Below are 20,756 nucleotides of genomic sequence, written 5' to 3' on the forward strand. Positions count from 1 at the left end.
CTGCCTGCTCATGCAGAGTGCTAATGTCATGCAGTAGAAGACTGTATTTTACTTCAGCTGTGTTTTGTTAGTAACTAAGAGTCATTCCCATTTAAAAAGAGATATCACATGACACAAAAGATCACAAAGTTTGCTTTATGAATGCCGAATTCACCAACAGCTTCGCAAGTACACACACCTCAACGAAACACAAGACAACTCCAGAGCACAGACACCATCCGATTACACAAACCAAGACTTCTCTCTGATACGAGGGTATCAGAGATAATGTGACTGCAATTCATCACACAGCCACAGAACGAAACTCAAAAACATCTGCACATGACATGCACAAGCTTGTAATGTGATAGCTACGCTCACTGTGCATAAGAGCATCATGCACAGAGTTCTCGATCATTTTTAAAGATGGAGCAACCACCACCTACGCAAATTCATTCAAGACTAACTTGGGCCAATGGAAAGAGCTTTGTTAAGAAACACGGGGAAAATCTTCTCATGTAAAAGTTTGCAAGTTCAAAGTATTGTAAGGCCACTGGAGAATAAATGTATTTTTGCGGTGCACTGTTTCCATGCAGGTACGAAGCACCAGGCAAGCAGCCGTATGCTGCTTTATTTACTGGTATATGGTACATCAAGCATTATGATAAGCCTGTATTTGTTTCAAATGAATGTAGGGAGAAGAATCTGGCACACACATTGCACGTGTGCAAAGCCAGCCAAGCTGACTCCTCCTCCTAACATCTAAAGCGGTCTATCAAAATACTGCAAACAACTAGTAACACCAGGAAATCTGCAGAATAACTGATCCTTCCTTCTTCTATCATCCAGCTCTGCTCCTAAAGAAATCCTACCAGAAACCTCATGCACAGCAGAGTATTCCCCTTACACCTTTGCCCCTCCAGCATACTGCCTCTGAGCCAAAGGAGGATGGTAAGTAAATACCGTCACCATAACATCTACAACAATTTCCCTGGTCCACACAAAACATGTTGCAGAAGACAAGTTGCAAACCAAGTGACTGATTTCACTAGAAAATAAATCTAAGGCCAAGTTTAAATCGTAGCGCATTGATTAGCTACAGCTTGGCCCACCCTTGAGCACCATCAGCCCTCGCTCTCATTAACTGAGGCCGAAGCTGTGGTTAAGCTTTGAGAAAAGCACATTATCATTCTTTAGAAGGCATCAGAGATGATGAGCTATGTCTGCAGTCTGTTCCAGTGGTTAATAACTGTTAGAAACATGTGATTAAGCTGCTTTTTAAGTCACTAACTTCTAGTCACTGATTTTTCTTTTAATTTATGTCTCTTCTGTAGTTATTCGCAGCAACTTCGTATCCTCTCCTGTTCAAACTATTTACTGACACTGCTACGTGTTTAGAATCAGAGAATCGCTTAGTTTGAAAAAGATCTTCCAGATCATCGAGTCCAACTGTTAACCCAACATGGCCAAGTCCACCTCTAAACCATGTCCCTAAGAACCTCATTGATGCATCTTTTAAATCCCTCCAGGGATGGTGACTCCACCAGTTCCCTGGGCAGCCTGTTCCAATGCCTGACAACCCTTTCCAGCAAGAAATTTTTCCCAATATCCAATTTAAAGCTCCCCTGGTGCAACTTGAGGCCATTTCCTGTTGTCCTGTCACTTGCTACTTGGGAGAAGAGAACAACCACCACCATGCTACAACCTCCTTTCAGGTAGCTGTAGACAGTGATAAGGTCTCCCCTCAGCCTTGTTTTCTCCAGGCTGAACCACCCCAGTTCCCTCAGCTGCTTCCATCACACTTGTGCTCCAGATCCTTCCTCAGTTCCATTCCCTTCTCTGAACTCTCTCCAGCACCTCAATGGTTTTCTTGTCATTAGGGGCCCAACACTGACCCCAGGATCAGAGGTGAGGCCTCACCAGTGCTGAGTACAGGGGGACGGTCACTGCCTTGGGTCTGCTGGCCACACTAGTGCTGATACAACCAGGATGCTGGTGGCCTTCTTGGCCACCTGGGCACACTGCTGGCTCATCTTCTGGCTGTTGAGCAACACCCCCAGGTCCTTTTCCCACAAGTGGCTTTTCCAGCTGCTCTTCCCTGAGCCTGTAGCCCAAAGCCTGTTCACCCACATGTTTTTCTAAACTGAAAATACTACTTTTGCTTGCTGTCATTTTATTCAGAATTAATATACTTTTCTATAGTGGTTATTTTTTGGCACATTATTAAATATTGCAGATGGTTAACAATTTGGATTGTAGAATCATATTTTTAAAAAAGAAATTGGCAAAGAACGGGCACATTTCCTAGGATTACCACTTCACCTCTTCTCCCTTCCCGTCTTGCCTTCCAAGAAGGCATAGGATATACATAATTTCCAATGATGAGTGGAAGAGTAGCTCAGCTAACTACCCAGCAAGTTCAGGGGAGCGAGGTTACGGAGGCAGGACAACCACACGCACGTACAAATGCTCCTTAATGTGTCTCGGGTACCGGCAACTGGTAGCAAACTGTTTTTTTAACTAGCAGAGCTGACATCTGCCCCTTGAAGAATGAAGCTGTAAAATGCAGCTGATGGCCACCTTCATGTGAGGTGTAGAAAGTATACACCCAGCTAACGAATCCACTATGAAATTAACTAATCCACAGTAAGTTAAACTATGATTGAGTCTGTAGGATTGTGAAATGAAAAGCAAAGGAACTAGCTGAAGGCAGTTGATTTCTAGCTCTTGGCTATGCCAGGCTTATCCAGTTTTGCCTGTGTGCAGTCACCCTTCCTGCAAACATCTTCCTCTACAATGTTACCTGTTAGCTGGATCTGCCCCAAAGTCACAACTGTCTTGCCAGCCAAGAAAAGGAACAACTGTTTGATTGTTTTGCATCAAATCTCTTGGCTTTCCGCCCCAGACTTGGTAATTACAGGCTGGACTGTATGCGCTGTCTGAATGATCATATTGTGAGAAATACATCCAAAAGCAACTAGCAAGCCTTGAGTTCAAGATGCATCTGCTTACACGTGTGCTTCCTCCTGAAAGAACAGTGGCCTGATTTTAGCAAAGACTCTTCCTGCAGAGCCCAAACAGGGATTGCCGTCATCCTGCAGCAGACAGAGTATTTTCCGCACCACACCCTCCGTAATTCACAAAGCTGTTTCCACAGACCGCAGCCACTAAACCCTGCCAGACCATCCAAACAGATCTCCAAAAATTACCCAGGAAAACAAATATTTGATTACCAATAAATAAGGGCAAGCCATGCCCCAGCAAACACCTCACAAATTAAAGCAAACTGTTGTCATTTCCCTCCCCATTTCTCTAATGCCAGTGAACAGAAAATACACCATGAACTTGACTAGTCAGAGATACTTCAAAGAGGAAAGTCCATCCAGATACAAGAAAGAGATCAGCTCTCTGGCTTCAATTCAGGACATTTTATTCCAGCACTGGAGAGGAATTATTATGGGGATGTTAACTTGCTTGGGTTATCCAGACAGGCTGCCAGCATGAACTAATCCAAAACTTCTGTGCTACTTCATCTTTGCGGAAAGAGCCTGCCACCCCCATACCGTTTCTTATAGCTGGACTACTTCAAAGCAGCCACATTTTACTGGGAACTGCACCGCTAACACAAGCACTGAATTCAGTACAAATGCCAACCCTCTACACTCTGCCTAAACATATTGCAAGGGCTTCCACTGCAGAAAATTCAAACCTAAGTTTCCTTTCTCTCCTCCCTCATTTATTTATTTCACATATCACTGATCCCTCTCTTTTCTTGAAATCTTTCATACGTCCTGGCTCGGTAAAGATCCATCACTCTGGGATGTGAGTGACAGATATCATTAGTCTTGCATAGCTTAAGGAAATGGCAGCTGAAATATTTAATGTTGAACATACTTCACAGTTTGAAATAAACCCATAAGGAAAATCTGCCAGACCACCTCAATTGCCTTTTCTTTTTTTTCCCCAAACTGTAAACTTTGTCCTGAAAGCAGAAGGGGTACTTCCCAGCTCTATTTTTGACAAATAAGACAAACTCGCTGTCATGGGCATCCACACACCATCCTTCAAGGCTCTACTCCAAGCTGGAGATTCTGCCCAACCTTAGAGAGGTTTTTGGAGGGGTATGTGCACACACAGACAGACCCCTGCCTTTCCCAACCAGCTTTAAATGAAAGTAGCAGCAGAATTGCACCTCTCATTTCAGGGAAGAGCCCTTATATCCTACACATTCTCCTACTGCAACACCTAAAATCTTAATGCAATTTTAAGTGATATCATAAGGGGAAAGAACAAACCTCCCAGAGATACAGTCCCCTTGTGCCTTTCCAGGGCCAGTACAAAACCCCTGGGACAAGAAGGTGACACAGGAGGTCACTGGGAGGTAAAGACAGACCGGAGGAACAACAGGTAGAAACGTGACTGTGGGGTTTAAATCCCCCCGCAGACAGAGCAGATGGCTTCTAAAGCGTGGGAGACCTGGGGGCCTGGCTTCTTTCAACATGGAGCCTCATTTGAGCTCCTCCTGCACACGTGTGGGAGCACGCACCCGCCGGGTCACCCAGTTAATCGGTGCACAGCTCTTGCATGGCTGGAGCATGAATCCCACTTCCTTACCGAACCAGTGAGTTCTGTGTAGGTGTGAGAAATAAGGAAGTCTGCAGACTCTCCAAAAGAAAAAAAATAATAATGTGTAAGATCTTCTTGAGAGACAGAGGAATTAAAGAAAACCATAGCAACAAGTCAGTCCACCTACCCAAACCACCCACCCACCACCAGTTTCATTTGCTGACGCACTTCAAAAACAAGCTGGCTCCTACCCGCTCTGGAAGGTGAGCAAGCCCTGAGAGCTCATTAAATTCCCTTCTCAGCTACTCTTGTGTGCCTGCAGCTAGTGAGCAAGTGGGATATAAATAGAAGTTATATAACATCGCTTTGTTGATTCCTGTGCTTACCCAAAAAAAAAAAAAAGAGGCAGCATGACCTTGTTTTTCTGAATAGCTTGCCTCTGCCTGCTTGTGGAGGACTTTAATCCCGCTAGGGATCATCTTAAAAGTTAATGTTGGACCTGGATCCCATGGAGAGCAATGGGGAGAATTAGCTGTTTTCTCCCCTGCTCCTTACAGGACCAGGATCACACCTGAACAGCAAGAGAATTGTCACACGAGAGGTTTGTGGTACCCAACAACCATGAACGATACGAGGCTACCAAGTCAGGACAACAAGCAACACAGCTGAAACTTGACATAGCATCTCTCCTCTATTTTTTTGCCTATATTGCTCAATTGCACAGATGAGTACCTCAAAATCTAAGCATAAAACCTCCTTTTGGGCAAAGAGACTGAAAGATGCTATGATACAGGAACACTGATGGCCCAAATATACTTCAAAAAGTAGCTGCAGCTGAAGTAGAAAGACTGTAAGTGGTATCGCTACAATCTCGCCTCATCCACCCTGTTCTCAATCTCATCTGTGCATCTTACTACCCCTGATAAAAACAAAATAATCTCTGCCAGAATGACTCCTCACAGCTTTAGGTTCTGTCTCTCAGGGCATTATCAGTGGGGCTTGTTTGTTTTTAATGTGGTGCTATCTAATGGCTCAGTGAGACTGAGACTTTGCTGTACTAAACACATTAAAAAACACATGAAAGGGACCGAGTGCTCCCAGGGGTTTGCCATCGCGAGTCTCCTCACGTGCTGCAGAGCAGCAGAGCAGCAGGACGTGGATTTCCTCAGCGCTGACTTAATTACTAACGCAGGTTCCGTGCCTTGTTTTGAAGGTAACTGTGCCGTGAAGGAGGGTCTGGATCTGCAGTGTGATTCACGCTGGAGGGCTCTTGCACAAGAGGACAAGATCAGTGCCTGCAGCTGAATGCGATGTTTGATGCAGGTCCTTATAAATACCTTTTTTTAATGTCATGTTCTGAAGTAATATACTCATAATATTAAAAGAAAAGATGTAATTTAAGTTGAGAAAAACTCGTTAAAATGGAGAAAAACATAGGTGATTACTTAATACCTGCCAATAGCTTGCTGGTTTTGCATTTGTTTCACTAATACCTGTTTAAGAAAACTATGGAAAAAAGATGTAACATCCTATATCAAAGAATTGTGACTGTTATATACAAACAGTAGAGATTTTAAGAGACATTTTTTATCAGTGACCAAAAGTTCTCAAGTACTATTTACAGAAGTTCAGTGATCCAAAGACATTCTTGCCTATGGAGCATCTACCATCACATATGATTTTATGTACTCACAGATATCCATGGCTGTTGCAAATATTTAAAGCGGTAAATCTGGTCTTAAAAGTCCAAACCACAAAGCCCAAAGCACCACTGTGTAACTAAATGTACGTTTGATATCACTAATACTTCTGCAACATTTCATAAAATTTTCTCCCAATTTTGAAGGGCAATTGCAGTTGCAGAAAAAAAGAAACCAAGTACTTTGGCAACTGAATAGGACAAGACACATTTAGGCCAACAAGGCAAGTGAAAAGAAATAAAGCGAGTTGCCTGGCTGGTTCCAGCTATTTCACTGTTGATCTTTTTAGCATCACTTATCCTTCCATTTTTGTCACAGTATTTCTCAGCCAACATTACAGCAAGCTAAAGGACACAGATCTGCCTCAAAGCTACTGCTCCCTCAAACCCAAGGGCTGGAGCAGATCATCACAGAATCAAACCCCATCTCCCAGAGCACCCTTGTGCACTTTGTTTCTGCAGCTTTTCTATGTGCCAGAAATATGAACAGGAAATGGATAGCTCAAGTCATATTGTGCACTAATTTTGCAGTTATTTAATAATTATCAGTCATCTTTGGACAGTTTGAGGCACCCAGTTCAGCAAAGGAGACCACGACTGACCATGCTGGTGTTTTCTTACTGGTGGCAACACATGAAAAGTTCAGAACCAAGTCCAAATCCATGCACAATGCAAGACAGAGCTGGAGACAGGAAAGTTGAGTCCAGCATTTTACCTAAACCAGTATTTCCTACTAAACCAGACTGATGAAGATCTGGCTGCCGTAAGTTCTGGTATCTTGCTTGTTCAGAGCCCCTGGGTGGTTTTGCAAGGAGCAGCAGGGCATCACGCGCCCAGAGCCCCTAACAAGCACTCAAAGGAGGGCACACAAAATGCACGGCTCCTCTTAGCAAACTGCACTGAAGAGCCCTGGAAGTTAAAGCAACTCAAAACCACACAGCTTTTTGTACAGTCACATCTCAGAGGAGCCTCCCATATATACAGTGACCTCCAAACCTCGGCTCAGCACCACACTGATTTGCTTTTGCCAGGCCATGATGAAGGCACGACCCGCTGGCTCACCACCACAGCCTCCTTGGTCCTGGACATACTTCCTTCCCCAGCAGCTGAGGAGAGCATCATCGCCCTTGCACAGGAGCAGTGACTCTGCTCAGATACCTTAAAGCCAGGAGCAAATCCTCACCTCCTTCCTGAAAAGTAATCACCTTTTGCTTGGGTGCTGACTCCTATCACCTCATCCTCTGTGCTCACAGCCCACCCTGGGGAGACCTGTGGATGAACGGGTAAAGAAGGTACCACCGCACTTCAAAGTGGTAACTCTGCATCACGTCACTTTGGGGTAGCGCTTAAAAAAAATGCCTGTAACCATAAACTGATGCCATCAACCTCATTTTACCTTCCCTTGCTGAAAATAACAACATGTGCACGTGGGTAATTTGTCACGCAATCTAACTTTCGAGAAGATCCCTAATTAAAGGAACGGACTGAAGTCTCTGTGGGGAGGCAGTTATATAAGGGACTTCACTTGCCATTAACTTCTGCAGACTAAGGAAGCCCAAAACTCTACAGAGGTGAGGCAGAGTAACGGTGCACAGAACTTTTACTTGGCAGATGAGAGACAAGCATTGCAGGAGAAGCCCTCAGCAGTTTCCTCCACTGTCACTCACTTGCTGGGGTTGCTTTAACAGAGGAACACTTGCAACACTGCAGCGCACGCAGGGAACGGACCGAGCTTTTGTCTCTTCCAAAGGAGATGTAGCTCTGCGTGTAGCATGCTGACGAGACACAGCATCTGCCATGCAAGCTCCAGCACCCCAGGGGGACGGGTTCCAGGGGCAGCTCCTCGGACGCAAGGCACCCTCACCATCTCGGAGGAGAGTGTGGGGCTACCGGGCATTCCCCCAGGGCTGCTCTGTGCATAACCGCTGAGATGCTGAGAGTTATATAAATTAATAAAGGGGTTTATGTAATTTTCAGTTCAGTGAGCTGCAGCATTTGTCAAGTTAATTTGTTGTTTGGTTTTGACCCTGCAGGTTCCACCTCCACTTCTGTCTCCTCAAAGGAGGGCAGGCTTGCCACCAAAAAACCCAGAGCTCCTGCTGAGCGGGAATGACAGACACAGCTACGACACTTCCATCAGCATCTCCGCTACGAAAAAACCTGACAGTGCTCCTAAGTGAATTCCAAAAACTAAAAATAACCTAGAAAAGTTTCCATCCAGAGAGCTTTAAGTGGGCAAGGACATCTGTCTTTCTCCCAGAACAGTTAATTTATCACATCCACACTCACCCCAACAGCACCACACACATCAGCCTGGCATTCAGCCTGCTGTACACCACCAGCTCAGCCCCTTTCCTGAGGTAAACCAGGAGTGTCTTTTCCTGCTTCTCCCCCACATTAATTTTCTTAGTAACACAAAGAAAAAAAAATCACTCCTGCCAATTGGAATAAGGAACATTTCTAGATTTGCTCTTCTGCTAGAGTTGGCAACCACCTGCTTTGCCTAGCCTTAATACTGGCCCTGCACGTACCTAATGAAACGGTAACACCTATTCCAGTTATCCCTTCCCAGCATCATGGGGATCTGCTCTCCCACTGAAGCTCATGGGAGTTACCCGGGAACTCCCATTATTAACCATATTACAATCATCATGTGCAAGTTCCTGTGTGTTGGTACAAACCTTTTGCTTAACTTCGAGCCGAATTAATTTCCCGTGTGAAAACCTGGAGCTAAGAAAATGCCACGCAGGGGTGACACATTTCTGGCTTTGCTGCCAAAAGGCCTTTTTATATAACATGTCCCTATCCCACCAGCTTCATATTCTCAAAGACCTGTAGATATAAGCAATTTAAGTTCAGTAAAAATTATTCAGACTGTGCACAGAAGGAACTTGCTCAGAATACTATAAATCAAGATCTGCTAATAATAACAAAAAAAAAGCAACATGAAGATGAACTGTGTTAGACCTCAAAGCCGGTCGATTCAGCTAGGTCAGCTTTCACAATAACAAACATATCTGATGAAAAGTGAACACAGTTATCAGTCCAGAGACTAAAGATGATTCTTCCACTGGCAGGTACTGGAACTTGCCGTAAAACTTCAAAAAATTGACTCTGCATGCTGCAGAGGTTGTGAAGCCCTACCTACCTAACTGCAAAATATATCAAAATAACATAGATTAGAGAAATATTAGGATAACAGACCATGGAAAGTATTGGGTTCATTTTTGTAAGCACATCTAGTTTCCATAAGCAGACAAATTTTGCAGTGTATCTTGTAAAAACGAAAACTTTGTAGAAGACCATCACACTGCTGCACTCAATAAATCCCCACCATGCTGTAGCAGAGAGTTGCTTTATAAACCCTTTATAAAGGGTTTGAAGCTGTGCAGACTGGCAAGCATGCCGTGCAGCTCCCCCTGACAGCCTGCTGTGCTCAGAGCCTTCTGCATTTTCTAGGGGAGCAGATACACTATTCTTTCTATGCGAAGAGAGAAAGCCTTGAATTTACCATCCCAGAATGCCAGTTTCAGCAATTACTCTGGGAGATGCAGACCTGAAATTGTGACTTTACTACAGAGCAAACTACCTTCGCTTTGACTCACCAGCATTCAGCCAGCGGTTCTCCCAGAAGTTAAGCTTTGTGGTTGGCATTTTTTTCTCCATTAAAGTTTTACTTATTTGGCTTTCATGACTCAAATACCACTGAAAGATCAGAGTGCTGAATACGTGCAATTCTTGACTGACATGGTGGTGGCCCCCACGGGCCAGGGTCAGTGTAAGTAAAAGCACGAGGGGACTCCCTGCCCAGCACCAGGAGATACGGTAAGTCAGGGAACATCTCTGTGCACTGATAAACCTTTTTCACCTTTTCCTATCAGGCCACCGGATTGCTGCAGCACAGAGTACCAACATTACAACCGCTCCACAGGATATTTTCAATAAACTCTCGAGTACTTTGCATGCGTGAATAAGAGCTCCTGGGTGTGTCCAAGACCTTGGAACTTACAGCAGTAGCTGTTGGCATCAGAAGTCATTTGGTTCCTAAACCATTATGTACTTAAAAGGAACATGCAGCAGAGCCCCCCTCCCGCCCAGCCCTTGGCTGCTGCATTAGCACATGTACATGCACCAAAGAACTACCAAGTTACCATTTTCTACAGGTAAAGACAACTGCTAAGCACTTACTCCCAAGTGGGAGAGGATGGCAAACAGTCACTCTGGTTTGCAGAAGTAACATCTATAAAGGCAAGAGTGCAACAGAAACCGGCACGACCATAAGGCGGGGATGTGGAAGCGTTATGCTGTCTGCTATAAGCAGCCGATGCCAACAGCTCATTCCTAACCACAAAATTATTTTACAGACTCCCAGCTCCCAGACAACAAATGCAAACTAAAGAATCTCCTTTTTTGGCGAAAGTACCACCTTTGGATATGGATCACAGGTTGCCCTGTTTGTTTTGACCAGATGAACTAAGGAATCTGCTTCCAGCACTGATTCACACACAGCGGGAAGTGACTCTGCTCAGTTCATTAGTTCTGGGTTCCAGAACAAGCAAAGGATCTCTCTGCATCAGACTGGTGCAGAATCTGTTTTTCCTTCCAGTGTGACAGTGTGAGGTTACCTGAGGCTCCCTGGGAGCTAGGAAGATGAAAGCTCAGCTTCCTTTGCATTGGAGCAGAGCAGGAAATTTAAAGGAGTGACTCTCCCCAAGGAATGTTAATCCTGTCATTGCAGTTTAAGGTGACACAGAATTTTAAATGCTTGATTCCCACTTTGTCTTTTGCAAAGAAGCTTCACTCTAGAGCATACAACAGAGGGAAAAAAGAGTGTACTGATTACAGAGCCAGAGTGAAGGAGCCCCAGAAGGTTCCCTCTCCTCTCAACACAAGTCTGCATGAAAACAGGTGCTGCTGTAGAGATCTAGTGCACATTTTAACCACAGTGGTCCATTGTAACTGGTCAGGATTCAGCCCCACATTACACTTATATCTCACCCTGTACAGCTGCCCAGAGGGTAGAGCTGCTCTTCATCATATCTCTGGTCAGGTTTGAGCCAGACAGTTCTATGGGATTTAATATGTTTTCACTGGCAGGCTACTTTTCCATTGGATCAACAACTTCGAATTCAACTTACCCCACAGCTGCACAAGCCATACAAAAGAGGGGACAAGCAGAGCTCATCAGAACTGGATAGGTCATTTTGGCAAGAGCCCACTGTGAGATTAGATTAAGCACAACACGGGGCTCTACCCTCAGTCTGGTTTAGCATTTCTCCCAGAAGTTGCCATGGAGGTCTAGTACAGATAACATCATCACTGTAGTGGCTCTTTGCTGCTGCAGCGATACCAGAGACAGAACGTGTCCTTCAGTAGTTTGGTTTTCAGGGCAGAAAACAGAAGGACTGGGAAGTAGTTGTACATTGAAAATATTTTTTTAGTTCTCTTTGCTCAGGCTCTTCTGAAAATGCTAGTTTGTTTTATCTTTAAGTACCAAAATCGATGTTGCTAATTAGGAGGCAGCACAAATGGCATCCAATCATGAGCCTAAATCTGTATGTATATCAAACATTTGGATGTATCACTTCTCTGAGTGAAAGGAACAATCTGCAAAATTGACCTTCTTCGACAAATCATTGATTGTTTTGTTCAGACATGCGGAACACATTGCAGTGGGGTAGGAAAGGGGTGACACTCTATGGAATAGCTACGTATAAAGCCCATTGTCCAAGATTGAAACAGACTGTTTGCAAACAGAACACAAGCAAAGTCAAAAGAATAAGATACTACATATTCAATAATCCTTATAGACATGTTTTGTTATAATAAGGTTTTACTTTCTGTTTGGAAGAATACCATTAAAATCCATACCAGGTGTAATTTTCATTTAGAGAAACTAAATCCTTGAAACACAAAAGTGAAGGACAGCCAGATTAGAGGAGAACGGGGGTCGTCTGGAGTTTACCATACGCTGTTATTTTAAATTCCACTCTGAAATCTAACAGCTAGCTGTAAAAGTCTCTGAACTTGTTGCAGCTGCTTAAACTAATCATAAAAGTAGTCACATTAACTTTTGTTACAACACTGTTTTGTTATACATTCTCTATATTGCCCTGGGAAATACCTCAATTACCAAGTGCCCTTGCAAGCATTTAATAAGTTAACTTCTGCAGAGTAGACATTGATATTTTTCTTAATTACAGGTCAAAGACCATTTAGTCATTTCCTCTCTCATCTCCTTAACCTCCTCAGGTTTCCTGGACTTCATAAAAACATTTCCCTTCCCAACATGTTTTAGTTATAAGCTTAAAGTTTTCCATTTCCCTACCTGTATCGTAGTGTTCCCACCTTCCAGAAGGGCAATGGCTAGCAGGATGCTCTCATGGAAGACTCTGTCACTGGTGGCATTCATGATGAGATCTATAACCAGGTTGGACGCACCTTCTTTATCCAGATGACACTGGACATCTGCCAAACTCATCTCACCTCGGCTCACTGAACTCGATCCAGAGCTTCCTCCTATAAAGGTGATCACAAGAAACAGGCTGAGGTTCAAACCCCATCACCCTACGGTGATGGCACCTCTCTTCTTGTTTAAATTACTAACCTATCCTGGATGATGTGCACACATTTATTAACAGTGATGTGCCTGGGCTGGCAACAGCCAAGGGTTATCACCACTGCTGCCTTCAGCAGCAGGAGGTGGAAAGAGGCTGGTGAATTGGAAGAGGATTTGGGAAACAGCATGGATTCAGGGATATGAAGAGAGGTAGAGGCACTGCAAGACCAGCAAGGGGATGGAGAAAAGGCAAGACAGATTCCAGAGGATGGCAAAACCAATGCTCTAGAAAGCGGAAGAGTATGGCAGTAGGCAGCATAACACAAGGACAAATTAAATATATATCAGGTTTAGAAAACAGGGGAAATAGTGGAAGACTTTTTGTTTGTTTTTAGTGTTTTCCATTTTGTTTGTTTTGTTTCTGATCAGGCCTGCTTTCAACAGGATTACCCACTGTCTTTATTTCGAAGAGGCAAGACCCAGTGAACTGTGTTTTGACAAAACATGCTTGACATCACTATTTTAGTAACCATCTCAGATTAAATTTACTGCACTTTATAAGTGACTTCAAAACGAATTTTTGCTCATCCTACCCCACAATCTGTTTGTAATACAATTAAATATTTTTGTTTCAGATATGGTTAATAATCTGATACACTTACGAGCGCATTTCTTAAATATTATTGCAAATATTAAATTGATCAGGTTTTCTAAGTACGTTCACTAAAGCAAGATCACAACATTTAAGCCAACCCAACGCAGTCTCTGGAAAGTATAAAAAGTTCTGTCTGCTTAATTTTGAAGTACTTGCTCAAATACAGTCAGGAGAAAAAGAACAGCGGTCTCATCTGTATGAGGAAAAAGTAGCTGACACGTTTAGAGTCAGGAGAGCGATGCTCTGCTTAGCCCAAAGCTAAACCCCTCAAGGAGAGTTAAAACGCGTTGGAGTTTCCCAAGCCAGGAGTGACATGCACGCAGGACTTTCTTCCCCATCCATGTAGATAGTTTCTTTGTTTTTAGGATTTAACAGAACAGAACATTGGGGAATGGTCCAAGAGGTGGGAAGACCCAGGGGTGAGCAGGAGCATGTCCTACCTCCTGCCCCGGCTTTGCTGGCGCCTCCGGCAGACAAGGGGCCGTTGCCAAAGGTGGTGAGGCTCTCGCGCCGTCCCGCCGGTCTCACATTGCCATAATAGCGGTTGACCAAAACTTGCCTGAGTGCCTCACCCTTGATTCAAAGAGAATAATGAAACCATGATGTGAGTTTAATGAATAAATAAACTAGGAATATTTAGTTGTAACGGGACTGCTGTTATCATGAGCCCACTTGCAGGGGTGTGGGGGGGGAACTGAAACCCTGGAGATTTGGTAAAGTTCTCTGAGCATCTCCCAGTGTGCTTGGGCAGGCTGGGACACCAGGGGGTCTCATGGGGCTCAAATAAAATTAGTGTTCCCAACACCAGAAACAGCTACAGTTTAGATTTTGTGCTAAAGCTTTCTAGACAGATTTTATTCTCAAGGGCTACTTTTTAAAAATTAAGATCTGCCTCAATTTTAAATGTAAAAAAGTGGCATCTGTACAGCACCAACACAAAATGAAGAGAAGGATTAGAGATGCACTAGCATTAAGCAATAGTTTTGTGAGTGAGACTCTCAAATCTATCCTATTTTGCCATTTCCTTGATGTTACAGGGACATGCTCTTTTCTCTCCTCCATCAGCAACAAACGCGATCTAACGCTGTCAGCCACAGAGCAGAAGCCCAAGCGATCCCCGCTGCAACCCAGCTCTTTGTTCCCTGTGTCCCTGCCGGCAGCTGCCCGGTCACGCTGGCTGTCAGCATCCCAGCACATGAGCACCAGTCCTCAGATAACCCCGACATCCCGGCCCCTCCCCGCAGAGGCCAGCGGAGATCAAAACACCATCCAGCTCCAACGTGAACCTGTGGCCCTGCGCTGCTCTCACTCAAGTCTTTACAGGAATTCCCAGTAATTCAGAGCTGTACAAAAGCCAGTGGTACTGCCAGCAATGGCAGACACACAAATACTGCAGTTGGATTAGCAGATTGTTTTGTAAGGTCTTTGTGCAAAAAGGAAAACTGGTGATTATTCTAGCTGGGAGCAACTGCTGTGCTAATGGCCGTGTGCTGTGGTTGCAGCAGTACCAGTCTGAGACAGCATCTGAGAGGGGAGCATGGAGGCCTTCTGAGGATTCAAAAATAATCCATCTAGCCAAGAATAATTTCACATTAAAAATCTGTTAGGATGAACAAAGGCTCTTGATATCCATTCACAAAAAAAGTGCTTGACAATGATTTTCAGTTTTCTTTCAAATCAGTTGCCTGACTATAGATTTAAAATGTCATTAACTACGAGGCTTAACATTAGCTGTCATGCAAGCGAAGCCTTACATTTTACACTTTCACAAGAGGCCTTTAAAACACAAATAAGTAAACAGGACAACGTAAATGTGCATTAATTGGCTCATAGAAAACTTCAGCACTGCTGCAGCTACTCTGCTTCTGATACAGTGCTGGCACTCACAGAAGGTAGATTAAAGAAATCCTTACACCTCAATGCACTGGCAAGAAAAAACCCATCTGGAAATGAACAGTCCTTTCCCAAATTTCAGACATCACTTCCAAACAGAGAAGTTCATCACCTGCCTGCAGCTGGTCATGGATCACTGCCCTCCCCGCAAGGCTGGTGTCAGGGCTTCCACCGCCTGCTCCTGTCACTACAATTTAGTAGATTAAAAATTGTTCCTATACATTATTAGTGTGAAAGCTGCAGCACAAGAGCTGCATTTTATGGAATCAGATGGAGACAGGGGAAGCAGCAAGGAGACAAGATGCAAAATGAACATGAAGAGAGTCTTCCAAACAGCTGCTTCCAAAAGCCCCCCAAAAAAGGGAAGAAAAGCAAGTTACTTTTGAAGCAACTACAGAAAATGATGAGCACTTTTCCAAGGGGCATATGCTTCCTATCACCACTTCGGCCAAATAGCGAACATGTAGAAGAGACAAGAGACTAAATTCAAACGCTCAAGCAATTCTCATCCCAGAGGAGCTGCTTTGACTGACAGCGACATGAGTGTTTAGCACATGATGTAGTGCTTTAACCATCTCTCAGTCTGCCAGGTAATAAAGGCTACATGACAGAACAAGGCCAAGCCAGACAAAAAAAAATAACCTTAACTACATCTTCCTTCTACATGTGTGCTGATGAGAAAGGCAATTTGATACCCATATAAGCTCTATGCCAAAAATCAAGTTTTGAGTTCTCACATTACCTTTTTCCTCTTCTGTTAAACTAACTGGCAGTTGTCACATCAACTGGCATTTAAAACCAGTAATTTTTACTACTTACTACAAAGATAACACACATCCAACCACAAGAACCGCTGTTCAGTAAACTTCACCTCCTCCCGAATTCAGAAAGGTACCTAAAGCTCCTGGGATTGTCTCATGGTCAAAATGGTTGGGGTGAGTGGAGAGACCTCATGGGGACCTGGCTGCTCCAAGGCCAGACCTGCAGTACCTCTGCTGTCTATAGGAGTAGTGTATCCAAAACAGGACAAATAACCAGAAAATACAAGTGGGAACACATATCAAGCATTTGTTATTTCTAGTCTCAAAGTGTGCTGATCGACAGTTTTGCAGGTCTGGCAATCCGCATTCACCAGCATTTCAGATTCTAACAGGGAAGAAAGGCTTTGTTTCCTACAAAATTATTCAAACCCACTGTTAGCTAACAAGTATATGAGTATGTGATCAAAGTAGAGGAGAGAAAAAAATAAGTGATATTTAAGGAATGTTATAATTAATTCAGCTGCGATGCTTGGCTCCAGAACAGTTCTTTAACCATCATGTTACTGTTGTACACCACTTTGATGCGTACAGTATGCAAACAAATATCAGATGTTTGGCTGCAATAAGAAAAATCAAATATGCTACCTAGAAAAAAAAAACCAACACCCAACAGTATTCAGTTTCATCTGCATTCACCATCAAGGTAAACTAACAGTAAGTAGTATACAAACACTATTGAACATGTATCAGTAAAGCAGATGCAACACACAATTCAGTTTTGGTGTTAATAAAAACCTGTTGTAACCTTTAAAACAGAGAATCTTTAATAATATTGAAGAGTGAAGCAGTTATATGTCACTGGTCCCAGCTACCAGAGCAGAAGAAATCAAGCAATGAATTAACGATGCTGATTTTGCAGCTTGGCTGTTTAGACAGGAGGAGGTGTGGCCAAAGCAGGCAAACTCCACCACCACTGATTAATCTCACGTCATAATTGTGCGATCATCACCAAAGGGGAGTTCTTTGAAAGTGTGAACAGACTGGACCAAGATCTGAGGCTTAATTCAGAGCAGCCAAGCACTTGCTCCTTCCATTTAATCCAAAAGAACCTGCTCCAGCACCTTGTTTTGTAAGCGTGGTCGATCGTTTTAGATTTTCCAAGAGACCGACAGTAAGCAGTTAACCACAAAAGTTTCTTACATGACTTAATGCTTCACTGGAAAAGGAAAAGGTAGAGGATTAGTTCTGAAGGTGCTTGACTGCTGTACATACCCTTCTATGATCCTCCAGTTGCCTCTGTGGTAGACTTTGATCAAGCTCCTGCTGCGCATGCAGAAATTTCGTTTTAAAGCAGAACAACACTAAAGAGACACTAACATCTCTGTACTCATGGAAAATATTAAGGGAAGTCAAAGCTGAAAGCAAGGGAGGAGGTGAGGAAGATCGACTGACAAGCTATCTAAACAGAACATCTGCCCGCAATTAGTTCTGACAGTACTTAACCCGTCTGCCCTGCCGCCCTCCAGCAGACCCCCCATGGCATGCACGTGTGCCAACGCATTCGCATGGATTTAAAGAAAACACAAAGTCTGTCTCATTTTACAGTTCCCAGTAACACAGAGAAGTTTTGAACAACCTGAACCATGCATGCCCATGCACACAGATACACAGACACACACACAAACACCCCGTCCCGCTACGCGCACACTTGTGGGGACGTGTAGGTGCTTCAACACATCTGACCGTGGTCAGGGAAGCTCTTTTGAGACTGCGGAGACTCTGAAAACACCTATGGGATTTCCATCCCAATGCCACGTGGGGTTTCACTGAACAGAGTCCCTTGGCACTTAAAAGTTTCCAAATCAAATCTCTCTTTTATTTCAGATATTAATTTTCAGGAATGGAACTTTCACTTTGCAAACTTGAAGTATGTTGCATTTTTTCTGCTTTACAGCATTCTGAAAATATGTAGGAATGAGCGCTTTATAGAGGGCTCCTGGTTTAAGATAGGTCCATCTCCCAAAGATCTCAAATGCATTCTATGACCACTCAGAGTTTCAGTTTACATTTAAACACTATTCCACAAAAATTACAAATACAAAGGTCTAAACCACCACAAACTAAAGTTTTTCCATGGTTTCACAACATATTTATCACCTTCATATTCATACAGCTCAGAGAATCGTCACTGTTCTAGATTGAGGCTTCCATGTTTCAGTCAGATTTGTGGTGGTATAGCACCCAGTTGTACAATCTGCCAATGGCATCTCTGGATGTCCCATTAATTCCAAAAGAATTTGAGATTTCTTAAATTCTTATGTCCTCATTTCAGTAAATAATCTGTCTTATGCAAAGTGATAGTGAGGTATCTCATAAAGGCCATGTGCCTACATATCCAATTAACTACAGAGTTAGTAACCTTGAAGGTGTGAAGTAACCATGAGCTGTTTCACTGTGGCTTTTTAACCAGGACACCCAGTTGCTCTAGAATTATGAAGCTTCCACCAACTTCTTTTGACACCTCCATTTCCTTATCAAAGTTTTTATAACATGTGAGACAAAGGGAAAATAAAATTCTGTGTTAGGAGCCAGACAAATGATGTCTCATTTTGCTAAGATAGGAAGATTTGAGAGGAGACTTTTCAAACACTGCCTCCCTCAAAAGCTAAGGGAAACGGCTGCAAGATCGGCACTACCTTGGACTGGTTAAAACACTTGGCCCTTGGACAAAGTAAGGAACTCAAGAATGTAGATTTGGGACTGATTTACATGCTTTGATATAATTTTGGACTATTATCATGCTAATGCTATATTGGATTAAACCACTTCAACAAGTCTACATATTTTTCACTGTCTAACACCACGCATGGAACACACATTTCACAGGGTTTTTTTAAACCAACAAGACACTCCACCAGGACTACTTCAAAACACCAATATTTGCCTGTTGTACAAATATAGGTGGGTGACACACCTCTACAGAGCTTTCCGTTTCTGGCGGTTGCGGCAGCTAGTTGAAAGTAAAATGCAGAAAAATTAGTCATTCTTTAAGAATCTTTCATCCCAACAGAAATCTAGTGGCCAACACTTAGGGGAAGGTAGCTAGCAAAGCACTTGACTTAGCTGAATCATCGCAAATGAATTATGGTCATAATTACTGTTTACGCCCTCCCGCCCACCCACCTTGCTCCTAAAAGGGCTACATTTGGGAAATTTAGCAGGTATCCTTTGAACATCGCAAACTACTTTGCATGAACACATAGGCACAAGCAAAAAGCTTGAGCTGCAGGTGCCCCCAGGCCTGCGGCGCAGGGATGCGCTTTTGGGCAACCTGCTCGGACCCCACGCCCGGGATCTGCGGCTCGCAAGGGGTGAAGGTGGCTCCCCCATGCCCAGCGGGGGGGAGGAGGAGGAAGCAGGGTGACATGTCACAGAGAGGTAGCAGCCTTATGCTGTTAGTTTAAAAAATGCTTTCATTGGGTTGTCATCTATAAACATACTTTTCGCAAGATAAAAGATATGTGATACAGCACCAAACACGAGCAATGAAATAAGAGGCTTAATGGTGACAGCTTTTCAAATTTAAAATGCTGATCATCACATTGGAACAGATGAAGACGAGCAACTTTTATCTAGTAGAGTTTAGACATACAACAGAGACCTAAACATTCAAACGAAGCTGCCTACTTAATTGCCGGTAAATTGATTTAACTTCTCAGAAACAGACACTAAGAAGTAAGACAGGAACGATACAGTAATACCAAATTAAGTCAGCCACTCATTGTCCGTGTCTGCCTAGAGGGCACATGAACTAGACAGACAAATCAAGCAAAAGCTGGCGAGCAACCATGGTATTTTAACCCGGTATCTGCTGCAGCCTAAGAAAGGCAAAGCAAAAGGAGAGGAAGGCAATGAGATCCAGAAGTCTAAATATGGAGAGACTCCACTTCCCAAGAAGGAGCCAGAAGAGCAAGAGCTTCCCCTGCGCTGCTCTGTGGGCAGGGGCTCCTTGGCAAGGAAGAACCGTTCTCCTCCTAACGGACTTTCCTCCTGGCTAATTCACACGGCCTTTGGTACACCATTTCCTTGCATTGTCACCACTCTTGGAAACTTCACAAGCATGCAAACCATTTCTCCCTTGGCCAAACTGAGGCAGGGAGTATTTAAGGCAGAGGACCAGAAGTTAACAGGAAGAACCTCATTTATGCAGAGGAACACACAGTTCCTGCGCAGCCTCGCTGCTGGAGGCTGGACACTGGAAACACCGCATCAAGTCATTAGGGAGTCCGGGCACATTGTTCTGATCGCAGACACTGTCTGCACAACTTGCTTCAGAGTAAAGCAAAAAACTCCTCATTCCTTATGTCATCACAGCAGCACTCAACAGCAGCATGGAGATGGTGCATATTACCCCACAAGGGAAACCAGGTACCTTCCTCCCAGGCAAGAGGAGACTGAAGCTGGCGGGTCAAGTGGACATGACTGCCGCAAGATAACAGACTGGACTTTGGATTCCAAATGAAAGCTTCCTGATTCCTGGGCTTATACCATGGCCCCATCTTAATCAAACATATGTGTACATTTTGGGGCTAAAAACCAGCACAGATGAAGAATCAGCATGGAATTAGTTTGATCTTTCCAGCT

At 43.7% G+C, this 20,756-nt stretch overlaps 1 protein-coding gene across 10 annotated transcripts in view; it reads right to left on the bottom strand.

Annotated features, from left to right (window-relative positions):
• Positions 1-20,756, bottom strand: part of ITPR1 (inositol 1,4,5-trisphosphate receptor type 1) — a 174,680-nt gene that overhangs the window by 49,797 nt on the left and 104,127 nt on the right. For 5 of the 10 annotated variants that reach the window (XM_071813182.1, XM_071813179.1, XM_071813186.1 and 2 more), the window contains 4 exons: positions 19,087-19,122; positions 17,385-17,435; positions 13,899-14,031; positions 12,573-12,763 (listed from right to left, as the gene is read on the bottom strand). The exons of 1 other annotated variant lie outside the window; for it this stretch is intronic. In XM_071813182.1, coding sequence (XP_071669283.1) covers positions 12,573-12,763; positions 13,899-14,031; positions 17,385-17,435; positions 19,087-19,122 — 411 coding nt within the window. The remainder of the gene's footprint in view (positions 1-12,572; positions 12,764-13,898; positions 14,032-17,384; positions 17,436-19,086; positions 19,123-20,756) is intronic. 4 more of the 10 variants (XM_071813187.1, XM_071813180.1, XM_071813188.1 and 1 more) reach the window with 2 other exon arrangements.

Source organism: Patagioenas fasciata, chromosome 10, assembly GCF_037038585.1.
Source record: "Patagioenas fasciata isolate bPatFas1 chromosome 10, bPatFas1.hap1, whole genome shotgun sequence".
Taxonomy (NCBI): domain Eukaryota; kingdom Metazoa; phylum Chordata; class Aves; order Columbiformes; family Columbidae; genus Patagioenas; species Patagioenas fasciata.